This window comes from Paroedura picta, chromosome 1, assembly GCF_049243985.1.
Source record: "Paroedura picta isolate Pp20150507F chromosome 1, Ppicta_v3.0, whole genome shotgun sequence".
NCBI lineage: Eukaryota > Metazoa > Chordata > Lepidosauria > Squamata > Gekkonidae > Paroedura > Paroedura picta.
In genome coordinates this window covers 127,870,097-127,889,991 of record NC_135369.1, presented here as the reverse complement: position 1 = coordinate 127,889,991, position 19,895 = coordinate 127,870,097, and the positions used below count along the sequence as shown (strand labels likewise).

Here is a 19,895-nt window from a genome sequence, read left to right as displayed (position 1 = left end):
GGACTTATGTAGACACTGTTTTATGGGGGTGAGTGTAGGAGGGACAATGCCCATCCAAAGCAGCTGTTTTCTCCAGGAGAACTGATTCTTTCTTTCTTTCTTTCTTTCTTTCTTTCTTTCTTTCTTTCTTTCTTTCTTTCTTTCTTTCTTTCTTTCTTTCTTTCTTTCTTTCCAGCTCTTGAGATTAGAGTCTACTACTCTTTAACTACTTAACCACACTGGATCTCAAGATTGAGTGGGAAGCAGGGGAAGAAGGGCCAGAACCCAGAAAGATCACTGTGCAGTTGTATGTGCTAGTGCCTGTTGTATTCCTGGCTTTGCCTCTAGTATTATATAATTATTATATAGAGTGTGAACATGGATATCTGGGTATATGTACATTTATGTATAGAGTAGGGGCAAAGCCCATTGTATGGAGGAATACAACAGGCACCAGAGTTTGGTGGTGGGAAGAGGAAGGGGAGGGGTTGCCCAGTCTGTAAGGTCATGGGGTTGAATGTGTGTGTTGTGTGGGAGGTTGTGGTGGCGTGGTGGCAAATGAGGGCATGGGTGTGGAGATATGGGTGTCAAGAAGGTGTGGTTTGGATTGTTCAGTGTGGGAGAGGATTGGGAATTGTGGCATAGTGGTTACAGATGAGCTTTCCAGAGCCATGTCTTCAGATTTGTGAAAGGAAAATCAGACTGGAGACTCTTCTTAGTGGGAGATTACATGGCAACCAATTCCTCCTCGTTCTGCTTTCAAACTCATTTCCCTTCTTGTGTGAATTAGGCCACACATACTGAAATGTCCCCCTGCCCTAATCCACATGGAATAGTAATAGTACGAATGTGTCCACTCTGCTCCTTCTGTCTCCATTATTTTTACTGTTGATAAAATGCTTCTTTCATTCTTGCCCCTTAGAAGAAGAAAAGCTGGATTTTTATTCTCTGCTTTCTCCTTCCTCTCCCCATAACAGATACCCTTTGAAAGAGGTGTGGCTGAGAGAGCTGTGAGAAAACTGGGAATGGCCTGCATTCAGTCAGCAGGCGTAACATGTCTTAAAGCAGTTTAAAATTGCTTTGCCTTCCTCCCCCATAACAGACTGCTTGTGAGGGAGTTGAGGCTGAGAGAGCTCTGAGAGAACTGGGACTGTTCCAAGGTCACCTGGCCAGCTGCCTGTGGGGAATCAAACCTGGCTCTCCAGTTTAGTGGCCATCATTCTTTAACTGTTACCCCACAATGTCTCTCAGAGACCAATGCTAGAGTTGCTCTTCTCCCCTCCCCAACTGTTTTGTCCTGCCAAAATATGTCCAACATTTAAATCTTTGGCAAGGAATATTCAAATCACCTCCAACTGGACGGATCTCTCCTCAGAATTCCCACAGCACACAGAGGCCAAGACTTAGGGCAGTGGTAGTCAACCTGTGGTCCTTCAGATGTTCATGGACTACAATTCCCATGAGCCCCTGCCAGCATTTTCTGGCAAACGCTCATGGGAATTGTAGTCCATGAACATTTGGAGGACCTCAGGTTGACTACTCCTGGCTCTCCCTCTGATTGGCTGACTCTCCTTTCCCCACATTCTCATTGGCTCTGGTCACTGTCTGTTGCAGGGAGCCTCAGTGAGACCAGCTTCCAGGGTTTTAAAGGCCCCTTCAAACTTCTTAGGGACACATTGAGGACCGACAATTTTTATTTTGTAGTGCCCACTTCTTTGGGCAGCTCCTTGCTGGGCAGACCTTCTGTGTAGGATACATGAAGAAATTAGACCCCAGCAAGTTCAAGGGGATGTAAAGGGCCAGAAGTACAGAGATTGGGGATCATGAAAAGTCCATATTTTATCGGGAAAAGTGCAGGGAATATTTGCTAACCTATTCACTGGCTGACATCTTTGTTAGAACAGCTTTGGATCCCTAATGGCCCCTCAGACCTCGTTTGTCCTTGCAGAACTGAGGCGGGAGAGCTCTGAGAGAGAAAAATAGATTAGAAAAGCCCAACCCGAAGAGCCCCCATGCAACCCTGGCAGTTGACTGACCAGGTGTCAGAATCCACAAGGTTTCTGTCATAATTTGCATGGCTGTCCACTGTGTAACCATTTTGAAATGTGTTCTTTTGCCTTTGAACCTTTCTGCTGCAGTTAGTATCACTTGTAGAATTAGTCGCAGTGCTCCAAGGTCGTTTCACTGAATGCTCTCATGTCTGGCTGGGCTCCCGGCTAGGTACCTTTGACTGCGGAGGTGTTGTGTCTGACGGGTCTGTGAATCCTAACGGGCCTGGGAAAGGCGGAAAACCCTCAGGGAATAAGAACTGGTGTATGACCTGTGTTTCTCTGATTCGGCTTTGTAAGTCCTAGGACAGCCGCTTCGAATAAACTTGCATCTTTTTTCACAAGTGAAGTTTTATTTCAAGTCTGTCATCCTGACACCAGGCACCCACCAGCTCAGTCAGTGGTCTGAGACAAAGTGAGTGAAGTTGTTGGACATGGTGGTTAGGGGCAGGAGATGCAGCCTGGTTGGGCGGCCGGCCACTCAGCCAGCAGGATGACACTGGCAAGACTATTCATTGGTCTTTAAGTTGTGAGGCCCAAGACAGGAGCATTCATTAGCCCTTAAATTGTCAGGCCCAAAAGGTCATTAGGCCTTTATTATAGTTGCAGATGGTTAAAATATGTGTAATATAATCACCCAATGAGCTTACAATTTGTAAGTTAAAAGTGCAGCAACAATTCTGTACAAATACTGAGTGCTGAGGCAGGAAATCATAGCCTGTTGGTGGAAGGAGCCTTTTGAATTTTCAACACACTAACCTCTTATGTTAGTGTGATTGTAACCTTCAGCCATCTCTTGTGATTGTAACTTTCAACCATCTCTTAGTAGGACTGTTTTGTTTAATAAGCTCACCTCAGCAGGTCATATTATCCCCCCCCCCCATTGCACAATGAGAGGCAAGAACAATTTCCCCCCTCCTCATGCCTGCTATCTGTCATGCACTTTCAACAAGGCATTTTCACAGTGTCTATTACATTTTAATTTCAGACGGATGCTGCTTTAATGTATGATGCCGTTCATGTAGTGTCAGTGGCTGTCCAGCAGTTCCCACAGATGACTGTCAGTTCATTACAGTGTAATCGGCACAAGCCCTGGCGCTTTGGGACCCGCTTTATGAATCTCATTAAAGAGGTATGTCACTAACAAAATGTACTCCAGCTTGCTTTTCTGTGTCTTCCATATGTTGATACTCAGATCCCCCCCCCCCCACACACACACACGCGTATTTTGCTCAATCAAGAATATTTCTCAGGTCATTAATTTATACTCTGTCCTGTTTCAGGAGCTTTCTTGTCTCATCCAGGGCAGATTTCCTACCTGTGCATCTTCCAGTGTTGAAAAGTCTTTTGTTATTGAGAAGGAAATTAAATTTTATTAAGAAATCTTATTGATATTGAGAACCCTGAGCTGGGGGAGACTAAACATAATCAGTCATCGTTCCTCATCTTCCCCGGGATTTTCTAATGGCATGGTTGTTCTCAGGTGCATTTATGAGACTCCCCAAGCTTCAGATGCCCCTGGCAGTCAGGTTATACAAGAGGTGCCTATTAAGGCAACTAAGTCCAGGAGATAAAAAGGGACTCTACTAATCAAAGGGGCCTCAGATGGAGGACGAGGGCGGGGGCTATCACATAATCATAGCTCAGGCAGAACTATTTTTATTTAACACAGAGGAGCAAAAAGATTCAAACATTGGGAGACTCTTAATGGTATTGTTCTGCTACTGTATCATTCAAATGATCCAATTAGTTTGAACTTGGGGAACTTGCATTGAGCCAATCACAGGCTTTAATGGGAACCCTACACTGTATATAAGTTCAGATGGTGGGCTGTTGAGATCAGTTCAGTCAGTGTGATCTAATAAAGAGCTGACCTTTTGGCAAATGAGCAACCCCGTGCCTTATTGAATCCTTTATTCAATAGAAGCTGTAAACTGTTTCCTGTGTTTTATATTATTTTTAACATTATAATTCAGTTTAGAACTGTAGGGGGGGTGTTTCTTGACTGATCTCCAAGGACTCTCATAACTGCAAGAGTTTATTCATCACTACTCTAGGAGTGTTTTTCTGCAGCTTGCTATGTTGCTCTGCTTTTTGGATGAGGTAGAAGACTCAGCTTTAACATTGATACATACACAATTGAACAATAATTAGGCCTTCAGCGCTCTCATAGGCTCGATATGCCCTACACTGCACTACACTGACCATTTGATTCTGGGTAAGGATGTCTTATCCCAATCTATGCATTAGAGGAAGAGGAGGAGGAGGTGGTGGATCTTATTTACTGCTCTTCCCTACGTGAAGGAGTCTCAAAGCGACTTACAATCACCTTCCCTTCCCTCTCCCCACAACAGATGCCCTGTGAGGTGGGTGAGGCTGAGAGAGCCCTGATATTACTGCTTGCTCAGAACAGCTTTATCAGTGCTGTGGCGAGCCCAGGGTTACCCAGCTGGCTGCATGTGGAGGAGGAGTGGGGAATCAAACCCGACTCACTAGATCAGAAGTCCATGCTCCTAACTACTACACCAAGCTGGCTCTCAGTAGATCACTGACAATGGTACTAATATACCAGGACTGGCCCGGCTGTTGTCAAAATGTGTTCAATAAAAAAGCAGGAGGTCCCTGTTGGAAATGCAAAACAAATAAACAAAACTCTATTTTTTGGGGAAAGCTAAGTAAACAAGAACTCAAGAGTTTGTGCAGAATCAATAATGTCTTACGGAAAATATCTTCTTGCTGCCATTGGTAACAGGCTGCAGTACTTAAATAAATGCTGACATCTTTGGCATACCTGCTGAGCAAATGGACAAGCAGCAACCTTTTAATAATAACAAACTCATGATGCATAAAAGCACCTTCAAAGCTGTAATGTAGGGTTACCTGCCCTTTTCCCCTGCTAGTTTCTGACTGCTTTGCATTGAAGTTAACTCCCTCTCTTGCAACTAGAACGGAGGCATCAATCACATCCCCAAGGTAGTGCAAAATGGCTACCTTTATTTTCAGTTCTCATAGTTCGGCATCCCAGTATAATAGTTTTCCATCTTCAAGATTCTGTTGCCTAAAAGTATTAATGATACCAAGGGATTGTGCCACTTGAAATGGAAGTCCCACTGTTGCCCACTGCACTGGTGCACGTTGCCACAGTAGGAACGTAGGAAGCAAAGGGACTCAATGCATCAAAGAACTGACGCCTTATTTATAAGATAGTCGTAAGCAGCAATATACTCCTACTCCCTGAAGAGGGACTAATGTAAAAAAACAATTCAAATGTCAGGCTGTGAGCAGCCTAAGCATGATGCGTTTTTCTGTGTGTGTGTGTGTGTGTGTGTGTGTGTGTGTGTGAAAATGGAAAGCTATTAAAGGACTGTATGTTGAGATTAAATGGAAAAGTTGGTTTAATTCATAGATATTTATAAAAGAAAAGCTAAGAGTCCATGGACTGAATAAGAATATTTTTTCTTAATCAGCCCCAAGGAAAATTATTTAAATTTAATGAATTATTAATATTTCCATTTTGGATCATGTTAATTTCTTCTGCATCTCCTAACATTGCTCAACTGTGATTCTCCCCCACCTCCCTGTCCCTTCTCCTTTACTTTCACAGGCTCACTGGGAAGGCCTCACTGGCAGGATAACATTCAACAAAACCAATGGCTTGAGAACAGATTTTGATTTAGATGTGATAAGCCTCAAGGAGGAAGGTCTTGAAAAGGTACTTGGAAAACTTTTGTCTGTCTGCTCTGCAACTTACATGTAATGTTTACAGAAGCTGCCAAATGTTTAGCCTCACTGCTTCACCTTGAAAATCCATGTTTCATTTTTGTGTTGTACAGATCAGACTGTTTCGGTTGTATCGAGTCAAAACTTTCCTATTAAATAAATACACTTTTTAGCATTATTTGTACATCAGTTACATATAATATTGCATGACATATCAGTGGCATAAAAGAAACAAACTCATTTGGAACCCCAGGAATAAAAAAATGCTTTCATGCCAAAACAGATAGCATTTTGATGAGTTTTGCATTTTCACTGTGGAATGGTAGTAGACTACATAGCTGCTTTGCTTGCTGATTTGGAAAATATATGTCACATGGTCTTTTTGGAAAGGTCATGCACCATTTAAATTACTCTACATAAGGGTTCTGTGCAGCTTTTTCATTGTTTATTAAGTTGACAGCATGAATCATGCAGGTGCTTAGTTAGAACTGTCTGAAATGAACTATGTTTTCAGTGTAGCCTCATGAAAACATGTAAATCCAAGTAATAGACATGAACATGCTCAGGTTCAGAGGCAGGAAGACAACTGGTTATCAGGAACACACTCAAGAAATAAAAAACAAAGTACACAAGTATAAGAAGGTATTTCAGAAATGAGGGTGTATTGTAAAACTACAAAACTGAAAATAATGCTTGAAGCAACACTTTAAAAACATGACAAGGATGCTTTTGAAACAATATTCAGGGCCATTCCACGATTGCAGCATTCCTCATCTCCTTCCAAGGAGTGAGGAACACACTATGGGTTTCCAGTGCCTCCCCCAGCTTTCCCCTATCAATTATTCCCGACAACCAATCACCTCGCAGCATGGCACTTTAAACCCCGCGGCTCGCCACAAATTCCTTAAAAAAATGAATTATGCGATGAAATGAGAATCCATTTATTCACATATACATTGGTTGGGACATGTTTTTAAACCATGTTGCAGCCCTGCAAACACCTATTTGTTGCTCCCGTGGCTTTGCCGTTTTTTCAAAAGACAGCAAACCCCCACTCCCAGAAATGAAGGGGGCTGAAGCTAGGGCAGGACATCTCCTTGCGTGATGACTACTGCCCTAGCCTTCTGACTCTCCCTTGGCTGGCTGCTTGCGGCAGCTGGCGGGATTTCCCCACGGGAATCCACTTTTACACAGATCTCGCTACAAATCAGAAGATGCAGTGAGGTCAGCACTGGGACAAGGTGGGAGGCTGATGGCGTCGTTTAAAATAACAAAAATAAAGCATCTGTGTAAGGTAATGGTCTCGCTGATTTTACATTGTGCAGAATGGCCCTCAAAACTGGATTCCCCCAGCTTTGTAGTGAGAGCAGGAGGACAGCACTTGCAAAATAGCTGTGCATAACTAAGGCAAAGTAGCAAGATCTGTTAATTCTGCTGTTAATTCTGGAGTGCAGGGTATAAAGCATCTCATTTAAATGAAAAACACTTTGCTTTGAATTGACCAGTCTGCAGCCATATTGACTAGTCAAAAGAGAGAGAGAGGTAGGTATACTTTGTCTGGCAACAGAGGCTGAAGTGGTATACTCCACTTAAATGGCCTCAGGCATTCTTCCACTCACATTCCTTGACCAACTGAGCAAGTCCTTTCCATAAGTCGTGCAAAAACCTTTCCCCATCTGAGTGGTTGGGAGAAAATTCCTTCTCCTGTTGAGTATATTTGTTTTTTAATACTATTTTCATTTAATACGACCAAACTTAATTTTTTAATTAACCATTTCTAGCATTTTGTCAATGTAATCTCAGGTTGCAGATAGTTTTATACTTGTTATACAGGCATTTTTACATTGCCGTCAATGTATTCAGCACTATTAAATGTGCTAACATGTTTTCATTTTCTGAATCAATACAGCTACAAGACAAAGAATTGCATTGCTCAATATAACTGCCCCATATCTCCATAAGCTTCAGTTTCCCATTACTTTTTAATAAATGAGTTTTCAGACAAGTTTCAGTCTACATGACAGTTTCCCTATTAAAACGAATTTGCATTACTTTTTCAAGTGAGCATTTATGAAACATGATTTAAATGATCTATGAAAACTCATATTTTACATGCAATTGTGTTTTTCAACATTCAATGAGTAATTTTGAACTTCTATTACACTTGTTTAGAAGGACTATGACATTTATCTTCTTCTACTAGCCCACTGGTGTGTCACTTTATTTTTTGAATCTACAGATTGATTTATTTTTTTTATCTGTTCCTCTGTCTTCAGTTTTCCTTTCTCCCTGGCAGCCTGGCTTTGAGAAATTATGGCCCAGTGATGTGGTGCCAGCCACTGGGCCAGTCTCATTCCAATAGTAGGCAACCCTCCACAACTTGTGGGGGGCACATCACTTTCCCCTGCATACCTTTCCCAACATTATTTACGCTTTCCCTCCTTCTGTCAACCCCATAAAGGTAAAGGTATCCCCTGTGCAAGCACCAAGTCATGTCTGACCCTTGGGGTGACGCCCTCCAGCGTTTTCATGGCAGACTCAATACGGGGTGGTTTGCCAGTGCCTTCCCCAGTCATGACCGTTTACCCCCCAGCAAGCTGGGTACTCATTTTACCGACCTCGGAAGGATGGAAGGCTGAGTCAACCTTGAGCTGGCTGCCCAGCCTCATGGGCAAAGCTTTCAGACAGCTGCCTTACCACTCTGCGCCACAAGAGGCTCATGTCAACCCCTTATCATCTCTCATTTCCCTGGCTCATTCTTTCCTTTTCAGTCATTTACCCTCTTGTCTGCCTCCCATATTCAGCTATATTTATTCTTCATGTATTTCATTTATACCCTCCACAGTGGGGACCAAAGCATCTTACATCAATCTCCTTGCCTTCTTTTTTATCCTCACAATAATTCTGTGAGGTAGATTAGGTTGGAAATATGTGATGGGCTCATCATCACCCAGTGTGAAGGGAGACTAGTGTTTAAAACCCTGGTCTACCAGATCCTACTCTGAAGTTCTAATCACTACACCATCCTGACTTTCATAGGCTGTCTGCTGTTGAACAGTGGCAAGACGTCAGCTCTAAATGAGTCATGAAGTTGAATAGCATCAATCATGTCTCACCCAGTAGTTGTTACCAGGATTGGCCCTGATGAGTTCTTCTCCCCCAATGAATTCTTCTCTCTCAAAGGTCATAACAGTCCTGGAAAAACACCACCCTACCATTCTACTGGCTAAAATGGAGACTGGAATGCTGTGATTTTCTAATAACTGCCACTAAGGGTTTCCATTTTTAAAAAAGCTACAGGCATTCTTTTTTATCGTTTGGGGGCTTCCTCCCTTTATTCATTTTTTTTGTTTCTGATTTCTCTGGGACTTTTAGGGGTTTGTACAAAAGAATCTGTCTTGCCCATTCACAGCTCTGAGACCAGATTTAATATCCACAGATTTGACCAACTTTTCTTTAGAGTGTGTGTGGAGAGGGAGGGAAGGAAGTAGAGAGAGTTTCACTGCTATTGCATACTAGCTCTGCTCATATTTTGTCAGTGCTTGAAGATTTCATTGGCTAACAGCTTATTTCAGGTCACAATTTTTAGGGGTGTTATATATATATTTCCGTGAGGCCAACCAACTCAAACATCTGCTGGTCCCCCCAAGATGCCCTTCCATGACTGACAAATCTAACCTGCCCTGTCGTCGTTGTTCTGTTAAAAATCACTTTCAACTGTTAAAACATTGTTCTGGTTTTCATGTTATTTTATGATTATGTTATACCATGTTATGTTATGATCGTTATTTATAGTATTATTATAATATTCTATGTAAGTATTCCACAACGTTTAATGTAAACTGCCCAGAGCCATTGGGAAGGGCATGGTTGGAGCGTCCATTTTGCCCTTGGCAACTTTTTCATTTCATGCTATTGTTTTTTTCCCCATCTTTATCATGTTCATACAATATTAATATGATTTTTATACCATTTGTGCTTTGCAGAATAGGCATCTTCATTTATATGCAACTAACACAAAGGCATCAATTTTAATGACAAAATTTCAATTTGGTTTTGCTAACCTAATTTGAAAAAAAGAAAGAAAAAACATAGTTTTATACCAACTAAGAAAGAACCATGAGGGGGGTGTGGCTAAAGATGTCGTCCTGAGAGGGTGGCAGGGCATCTGCTCTGCTATCTCTGAAGCCTGACAGGGGTCAATTGTGCAAGCAATTGGCAGAAAAGAGGAGGGGTACGCAAACCCCACCTCACCTTTCTACCCAGGAAGTTCTTGGGGCCGTCTCCAATCCTTTAGGGAGTATATCTCCCTGGATTATAGGCTGTCAGCGTTCCAGGTCCAGAGGACGACTGCCATTTTCTACCTCGGACTTTCTTTTCTTTCTTTAATCTTAAAGTATCTGCTTCAACCCTACATGTTGATTTACCCCAAATGAACGCTTTGAACTGAGGGGAGGACATCGGCTGAGTTCCAAAACATCATTTACTGCAAGTATCTCTCGCTTTTTTTTTTCTCTGTCTCTCTTCCTGCATCAAAGCCCTTTGTTTCCCCCCTCCTCTTACTCTGCTCTGCCCGAAGCCACCTCGTTAAGAGGCAGGCTAATTCTCCTAACTAAGCAGAAGAAGGACTCAAATCAACTCGAATTAATTGGCAAAAGCTCTTATTGTAATTGTTTTGGTTTTCGAAGATAAGATAAGCTGTGAATGGGAAAATCTCACGAGAACTCTGTGCCAGCACGAGAATCTCTGCCTTCAATACGTCATATGCCTGTACCGGAACATTAGAGGATAAAACAGAGGACCTCTACTGGCCACTTGTAAAATTGTTTGGGGCCGTTTTTTTTTTAAAGTCAAAATCATGTCTATGTTAAAAAGATTGGCTCATCTAATAGAGATACAAACCCAAGATTACAAAGTATTTTTAGATGGATTGATCAAAAATATCTCCAAGGAGATCCAAGATGGCAAGGAAGAAGTCTTCAATAGGAATGATGGATCAATAACAGTGACTGATGACAGCTTTAAACAAGGTGGAAAACCAACAGCAGAAGAGAAATCTGAAATTCATATCTTCAAGGAGATCCAAGATGCCAAGGAAGACGTCTTTAACAGGAATAATGGATCAATAACAGTGGCTGATGACAGCTCTAAACAAGGTGGAAAACCAACAGTAGAAGAGAAATCTGAAATTCTGGAGACGGAAAATGGGATGCCGGAGTTCTGCAGCCCAGATAAGGACACCCTTTTTAAAAAGACATACAGCCATCTCAAAGCAACAGTGTACAAAAATCAATCAAAAGAAATATGGATCTGCAGTGAAAGTAACCGATTTAAAGGATCTCTCTGGGGGGGAAATTGTATTGATACTGGAGTCCAGGAGGTGCAACGGCCTCAAGATTTATCGATGCATATTCTGCGGGAAAGAGTACAACTGCACTTTCTACGCCAAAGGCCAATGGGACAGAATATAATTTTACGGGAACGACAAGATGTAGCAAGCCTCGAGATGAGACCCCCTTAAGAAGACCGAAAGCTCATATTGTTTTATGTTTAATGTTATACTGTATTCTATATTTCCATTTTTATGAAAAAGGGGAAGCAGTGTCTCTTTCTCTCTTGTTTTTTTTTGTCTCTTTTCTTTTGTAGGCATATAGGTAATATAATCATTAGTGCTGAAAATGTAAAATGGGGTTCCCGCCCCCTTATTTTTTCTTTCTTCTATTAGGGTATTGTCCTAGGACTAAAGCCTACACTGACTTGTAGAAAATGTTTAATGTTAAGCTTTCAACTTAAATCTGAAAATATATCTGTCAGGATGGTTCTTAGAATGGGTCAAGCATAAATTGTTTTGTAGATGTATCAGAACCAAGGATAAGGAGAAGCTATAGAAGACTGAAAGCTTATATTGTTCTATGTTTAATGTTAAGCATTTAATCTAAACCTGGAAATCTTATTATTCTCTGTATTAACTACATATACTGTATCCTACATTGCTATTTTTATGGGAAAAAAAAAAAAAAAAAAAAAAAAAAAGAAAGAACCATGAGGAAGATGAACTTTTTAAAAGAACCCAAGTTAAAAGGAAATATCCTTATTCGAAAGCTAGGAAGCTCAAATGTATGTCAGTTTGTGAACAGGGAATTGATTTTTCAAAAATAGGTTTAAATGTTAAATCTATTCATTGGTATTCGGCCTGTTGCTGCATTGTATTACTTCCTAGCCATACTGTAGGATACTCCTAGATTTTCATGTCTGCAGAATTTTAGGCAGTCCACTTGAGTTCTGCTACCACTCCCCCATTCAAGCTATGTAGCAGCTCTGCTCCATAAGTAATGGTTTAAAAAGACAATCAGTTACAAATCATACAGAATTAGACTTAAATAGTGTATTCTAATAAAATCCTTTCTTTGGTGTTTGTCTGAGTGGTCTCTAGTAACATTAACAATTGGTTTGAATGGTCAGTTTCTTCATATGGACAGTTTTTGCAAGCCTGTTTGGGAAGAAGCAGACTGGGTGATTGGCTTATGTGGGACCGACATTCCAGCATGGTAATTTGTACTGTTCCTTTGACCTAGATGGCCCAGACTAGCCTAATATTATCAGATATCAGAAGCTAAGCAGGATATACAATGTCTAGGAGCATAAAGTGTTCTGCTGGATCAGACCATCAAGTCCATCAAGTCCAGCATCACACAGTGACCAACCAATTCCTCTGGACAGCTAATATCAGGACATGGAGGTCAAGGCCTTCTTGTGATGTTGTCTCCTGGCTATGGGGCTCAAGAGCACCTCTGAGACCCATTATGCACAGAGGGGAAGGTCTGCCTCAGAGCTGGAACAATGCCGGTGGAAATCTCCGATAATGCACGCCACCGGCAGCGGCCGAGTGCAGGTTCAGTGCAGGCCGCCCCAAAAGCTGTGTTAGGGAAAAGTGGAAGAAAGTGAAGCCTGATGCCCGGCTTGGGCACAACCAGATGCAGCACCGGAGACAGAGTGTGCATAATCAGGGAGGGCCGCGGGTACCCAGGCAGCGCTACCCTAGAGGCGGGCACTGGAACACCATGTTCGGCAGGCAATGCCAGAATCATACCGCTCAGCCACAGTCAGCGCCCAGGAATGAAGAGAACGGGGACCGAACGGCGGCTGTGGAGTCCAGGACGCAGAGGCAGGAGCCTCGGGCCAGGTGGGGGACATGCCACAGGGGAGGGGGGTCCGGGGGAGAACAGCCTGATTGATGGTCCAGGTCCGGGAAGCCCTGCGCTGTGCTCCTGTCCTGTTTGCTCCGCATTGCTGTCTCTTCGGCCATTGCCACTAGCTGCTCTGGGCATTGCCACCGTGCCGTTTGTACATGGCTTGCTGCACACATTCCTCCACCGCATCTTATATCCAACCCCCATCCACTGTAACAGCGGCCTTGCATAATGGGTCTGAATGTGAATGTCCTCTTCAGTCACCATTGCTAGCAGCCATCAATAGACTTAGTACTTAGATGGAAAACTGCCAAGGAAAAACTGCCAGGGTAGCTACACAGAGGCATGTTGGGCCAAACCACCTCTGTTTATCTCTTGCCTTGAATGCTTTATGGAGAAATGGAGTGTGACTTGATGGCACTTTCCAACTTGGATTTGTATTGTCACATACAATGCTGGCAATAGCAACCTGTCTATCTGTATAGCCTCAGACTAGAATATTTAAAGCAAACCTAGTTGTCTGCTAAGATTTTCTGTAGTGGCCCAAGCTGTGGAATCCGCATCAGAAGCTAACCATTTGGTTATAGAAGACAGAGATATTCTGTGGTGGTTTTGTAGCTCCATTCCTTCATTCAACAGACACCTATAATGATAGTGTTTTGGCATCTAGCTGTTATCCACCCCCCCCCCCAATTTCTCCAGCTTCTGGAGACTGCTTGATTATGTAATGATTGACTCCAGGAATTAGTTCTCCAATACTTTTATGCCTACTTTAATGTATTTTTTGAATTATGCTGTGAAATAAGATGCCTACAACTGGTTTCACAGCAGGAGAGATATAAATTGAGAGATATCTCTGCATGTCTTAATGTCCAGTAATTGGCTTGCACTATCATCTTTAACAGGAACCATTATATTTTTGGAGAAGTGTTGAATCCATGAGATCCTCTTCCTCAACACATATTAAGGAGAGGTAGCAAAGAAAAATAAGTCTCAGCCTCTTCTGATTTATCTCCAACAGGCAAAAGATAGTCAAGTAAATGGGGGAAGGGGGTGAGTTGAGCTAAGTTGTAAACAAATCCTCAATTCAACTTTCATGTTTTCTGTTTCAATCCTTGATAGGACAACCCTAGCTAAACAACTGTTTCTCTACTCCAGGGCTATACTAGAAATAGAATCATAGAGTTGGAAGGAGCCATACAGGCTATCTAGTCCAACCCCTATCAATGCAGGATCAGCCTAAAGCATCCAGAATAAATATCCAGCCACTGGTTGAAGACTTTCAAATCATTTCTGTATGAGTCATTTTCCCTGGTTCACCCTCTCTTTTTTTGCAGGGTTTATTCAGGTTTCCAGATGATATCACCTCTCTCCTATGGCTTTCCAGGAGCTAGCAGGAATCTGCCTGGCCATTGCCCCATGATAAGGAAACACAGATAAATCCACAGCCCCTTTTTAAATTGTAGTAGACAACAAGCAGCAAGTCGCAGCAGGGATGTCAGGAAAAGAAAACTTGGGCTGTCCCTTTCCCTGCCCTCCCAACTACCCACCCACCCCCATAGTCACTTCCATCTTTCTCCCCCTGCCCTTTTTTTCAAATGACTTTTTTTCAAAGACTGCTTCTGCAGGGTCAGCATGGGAACCCGCTCCCTAGGACCCAGAGGACACCATCAGGTGCAGATCTCTCTCTCTCCAGTAGAAGCCATAGGAGGCAATCAGGGCTCCTTCGTTTGCAGTTTAGAGCTCTTTTTGCAGGTTGTCTCTGTCTGTCTCTCTCTTTCCCTCTCAGCAGGAGCCATAGCAGGTAATCAGGGGTCATTTGCGGTTTAGCAGGGCTCTCTGTGTCTCTGTGTGTCTCTCTCAGGCATCTGAGAAGAAAGTGGCTAGTGTCCAGGGAACGAGGGCGAGAGCTGGAGAGGGAGGGCCAATCAGGGTACAGCCAGGTTTGCTAGCCCAACCCCCTACATGGTGCAGGACACCCACAACCCTATCATTGGCACTGTAACCTGCCGCCCCTTTGAATCTTCAAAGAATCAGCCTCTCCATCAGCCTCTGTATAAAAATTTCCAAAGATGGAGAACTGAACCAGAGCAGAGTAAAGCGGTACCATCACCTCCCATGTTCTGGACACTATACTCTGTTTGATACAGCCCCAAGTACTATTTGCCTTTTTAGCCACCGAGTAGCACTGCTGACATGTTCACTGTATGGTCCACTAAGACGTCTAGATCCTTTTCACACATACTACTGCCAAGACAAGTATCCCCATCCTATATTGGTGTAGATGGTTTTTCCTACCTAGATGCAGAACTTTACATTTGTCCCTATTTAACTTCATTTTATTCAGTTTAGATCATCCTGTATTCTGATTCTGTTTCTGTTGTGTTTGCTACCGTTCCCAGTTTAGTATCATCTGCAAAGTTAATCCAAATCATTTATAAATATGTTGAACAACACAGGCCCCAGGACAGATCCCTGGGGCACTCCACTTGTCTCTGTTCTCCAAGAGGTTGCTGAACCATTTACAAATACCCTTTGGGCATGATCTGTCAGCCAGTTACCAATCCACCTGACAGAATTAGGATTCATACTGCATTTTACCAGCTTGTCAACAAGAATATCATGTGGAATCTTATCAAAAGCCTTACTGAAATCCAAATAAATTATGTCTACAGCATTCCTCTGAACCAGCAAGGTAATCACTTTCTCGAAAAAAGAGAAGGTTGGTCTGATATGAAACCCGTGCTGAGTCATAGAAATCATAGCTCTCTATTCCAGATTCTCAAGGATTGACTGTTTGATGATACGTTCCAAAATTTTGCCAGCTAGAGATATCAAGCTGATGGGTCGGTAGTTACCCAGATCCTCCCTTTTTCCTTTCCTGAAGGATGGGGATAACATTTGCAAAAAACCAGGACAGGCCTGTGGGAGGAAACTCCTGTCAGGAATACAGAAACCACACAATATGTAGGAGCAGATCTATTACTAAGAGGTAGCACACCTTGGTCATCTCCATGCAGAAATGGTCCCAGTGGGGAAGAGCTCACCATCTCCTTGGGCAGTCAGTTCCACTGCTGAACTACTCTGATTGTGAATCCCCCCACCCGATATCTAGCCGATCCCATTACTGTGGGTCTTATCCTCTGTTGCCAACAGGAACTACTACCTGTCTTCCTGTATGTGACAAACTTCATATACTTAAAGACAGCAATCTTGTTCCCTCTCAACCTCTTTTTCTCTTGGCTGAACATTCCCAAGTTCCTCAGCTTTTCCTCATAGGGCTTGGACCCAAGGCCCCAGATCATTTGCTCTCCTCTGAACACTCTCAGTTTCATCCACATCCTTTTAAAATCAGCTTAGGGCTGATCCTGCGTTGAGGCAGGGGGTTGGACTAGATGGCCTGTATGACCCCTTCCAACTCTATGATTCTATGATTCTAAAAGTGAGGTCTCAACAACTGCACACAGTACTACAGGTTGGGGTTTGACAAATGTGGTATACAGCGGGACTATGGCATCTTGTGATTTTGATGTGATACCTCTGTTGATATAGCACTAGACTGAATTTTCTTTCCTCACCATTGTATCACACTGCCTGCTCATATTGAGCTTACAGTCCACAAGTGCCCCGAAATCACATTCACACGCTCTGCTATCCAGAAGATATATATGGATTGATTCTCCTGCATTTTCTTAAATTATTAAAACTGGCTGTGGAAGACCACAAGACTGCTGGTGTTGGTGAGGAAGGATTACTTTCACTCTCTGTTAGACCCTTTTGCCTTCAAAGCAGCTGTTTGACTTGACTGTACAGGTGTGTGTTGGGGAGAATGTTATAGACCCCATATGGCAAGTAGATATTGCTATATTTTTCTTACTTGGATGCTTTAAAATATTTTAAAATAATTAATATATTTTCCCATGTAGTTTGGAATGTGGGAGCTGAACCTTGGAACCAAATCTTCTGCAGTCAATTTGCTCAGTGCAAATGTGTTAATTCTATAGGTAAAGGTAAAGGTATCCCCTGTGCAAGCACAGAGTCATGTCTGACCCTTGGGGTGACGCCCTCTAGCGTTTTCATGGCAGACTCAATACGGGGTGGTTTGCCAGTGCCTTCCCCAGTGTTTACCGTTTACCCCCCAGCAAGCTGGGTACTCATTTTACCGACCTCGGAAGGATGGAAGGCTGAGTCAACCTTGAGCCGGCTGCTGGGATTGAACTCCCAGCTTCATGGGCAAAGCTTTTAGACGGCTGCCTTACCACTCTGCACAACAAGACGCTCTTGTTAATTCTATAGCTGCCTTAAAGAAACTGAAATGGTTCTGATAATACGTGCCCAACTGGAAGATGAAAAGAACAAGTCTCTCCAGTAGTTTGGAATGTGGGAGTTGAAAGTAGATATTTCATCTAGCCATTAAATTGATATTTGCACTTAGAAATTAAACTAATGCACATATTGCACATTTTGTTTGATAGATCCAGCAATTTGTGGTGGAAAAAACTGGCCTCCCTAATGGGGTTGTTGTAAGAGTTACTGAGAAATGAAATGTTTTGAAAATATTTTGAAGGCCTAACACAGTTTAAGCAAACAAGCTCCAAGCAATATTATAATAAAATAATGGCTGCAATCCCTGAACATATTTTGGCTGGAGAGACTTGTTCTTTTCATCTTCCAGTTGGGCACGTATTATCAGAACCATTTCAGTTTCTTTAAGGCAGCTATAGAATTAACACATTTGCACTGAGCAAATTGACTACAGCAGATTTGGTTCCAAGGTTAATCTTGTACTTAAACTTGCAATCCTGGCAAAATAGCTTTTAGAGGAACATTATTACAGTGTATTAGGATCCATGGCATAATGTACTGGAGCTCTGCTTACACCTTTCCCTTCACCTGAGAAGATAATGCGTTAGATGATACACCTGCCAAACAGGTGTATATTCCTTTATTTTAAAAATTCTTCAAGGTATTTTGAAAGCTGCAATAAAATATACTGATGGAGATAATAAAATAATATGATTAGATCCCTGGGCAGATTCAAATAACTCTTATTTGGATGCTTTAAAATATTTAAATATTATTATTATTATTATTATTATTATTATTATTATTATTATTATTATTATTATTATTATTATTATTATTATTATTGACAATGAATTATTTACAAGCAAGTAGAACCCAACAATCTGCATACATTGAATTCCAACTAATGCAATTTTCTTCATTCTTTTAGACCACTAATTTAAGTAATATTTTATTTTAGTACTGTGCACTGTACTGTTCTTTCTGTGTATGTATTAAGTCCCATCAAGTTGCAGCTGACTTATGGTTACTCCAGGAAAGGCTTTCAAGGCAAGTGAGAAGTAGAGGTGGTAATACCAGGAAGCTGTAGCCCAAATGTGGCTTCTTGAGGAATAGTTTATTTACAGAATTTGTACGCTGCCATTCTTGCCAATCACAGCCACCAAGGCAACTAACGATTCAACCAAAACATTATCCAGGTATGTTCTGGGTATTATGAACTAGAAAAGACCATGACTTGAGATTTATCATAATTAACATTAAAGCCTTCTTATCCACAGTATTCAACAAAGGCCTTTCTCAATCTGTGCAAACCTAACAGTATCCTAAGATATACAGTATTTGCTGGCGTATGAGACTACTTTTCCCCCCTGAAAAACATGCCTCCAAGTAGGGGGGTTATCCTATATGCCGGGTGCACTTCAGTTGGTATAGACATAGCTGCCCATAGTGGCCCATAGTACTGTAATGTAATGTAACAAACTCTATATTTTGAGTGGAAATGTTGGGGGGTCATCTTATACGCCCAGTACACAGCGGCAAATACGGTATATATATCCCTTTTCAGTCAACATCCTGGCTACAGTATTTTTTAATTAACTTGCATTTCTAAGAATATTTCAAGGGCAGCCTCATGTAACATGCTTGGCAGTAATTTAATCTAGATGTCAGGCTCTGGTCCCAGTCTCCCCCAAGATATAGGCCAGTTCCTTCAAGCAGAAAACAGGAGACACCTTAAATCTAGGGTCAGATTTTCTACCCAATAGCACTTTAGTCCTGTTGAGATTACCCTTCAGTTTATTAACTCATAGCCATTCAAAATTGCCTCCAGGCATTCAGGGTTTCTACAGTCTCTCTGAAAGTATGAAATAATCATATGCATATTGGTGACAGCCCAACCCAGATCTCTCCGTGGCCTCCCTCACTGGTTTCATGTAGATGTTAAACACCCAAAGGCCAAGAGGCTGAGCTGCAGTCTCCCACCACCATCTTCTAAAGACATTCTTCCATGTAGAATTAGAACCACTTCAGATAAGAATGATACCTCCCAATCCTGAAACATGGTCCAAAAGAATATCATCATGATTAATAGTATTGAAATCTTGTCTAGGAGAATCATCAGAGTTGTACTCCTCGTTTCCTGTACTAGCACAAGTCAGCCACCAGAGCAACCAAACTGTTTCAGTCCTATAACCAGACTTGAAACCAGATGGCTAAAGCTATAGGCTATCACATCCAGGAATGCTGGGAGTTGGTCAGCCACCAACCATATGCTTTGCTTCAGTTACCTTGCACCTATTTACTTAGCATTGGGTAGATTTATAAACTAGTGGATGCACCACATCCTTTTTCAAGGCTAGAATCTGGCTTTTCATCCACAGTATCTGGATGGAGCAGAAGTTGTTGCCAGCCAACCAAACCCACTACCTTTCATTCCTTCTTTAAAGTGTCCCTTCAATAAACTTAGATTCTGGCCAAGTCTGCTGAACTTAGCAACAGCACAATTTCTGATCACTTAGTGTAGTGGTTAAGAGCAGCAACTTCTAATCTGGTGAGCCAGATTTGATCCCCACTCCTCCACATGCAGCCAACTTGGTGCTCATAGGGCAATCCTGTCAGAGCTCTCTCTCTGCTCCATCTGCCTCACAGGGTG

The 19,895-nt window shown here is 42.2% G+C and overlaps 1 protein-coding gene across 8 annotated transcripts in view; it reads left to right on the top strand.

Annotated features, from left to right (window-relative positions):
- The window catches only part of GRIK2 (glutamate ionotropic receptor kainate type subunit 2), a 624,521-nt gene that overhangs the window by 347,462 nt on the left and 257,164 nt on the right, over positions 1-19,895 (top strand). For all 8 annotated transcript variants that reach the window (XM_077303360.1, XM_077303395.1, XM_077303345.1 and 5 more), the window contains 2 exons: positions 3,016-3,159; positions 5,632-5,739. In XM_077303360.1, coding sequence (XP_077159475.1) covers positions 3,016-3,159; positions 5,632-5,739 — 252 coding nt within the window. The remainder of the gene's footprint in view (positions 1-3,015; positions 3,160-5,631; positions 5,740-19,895) is intronic.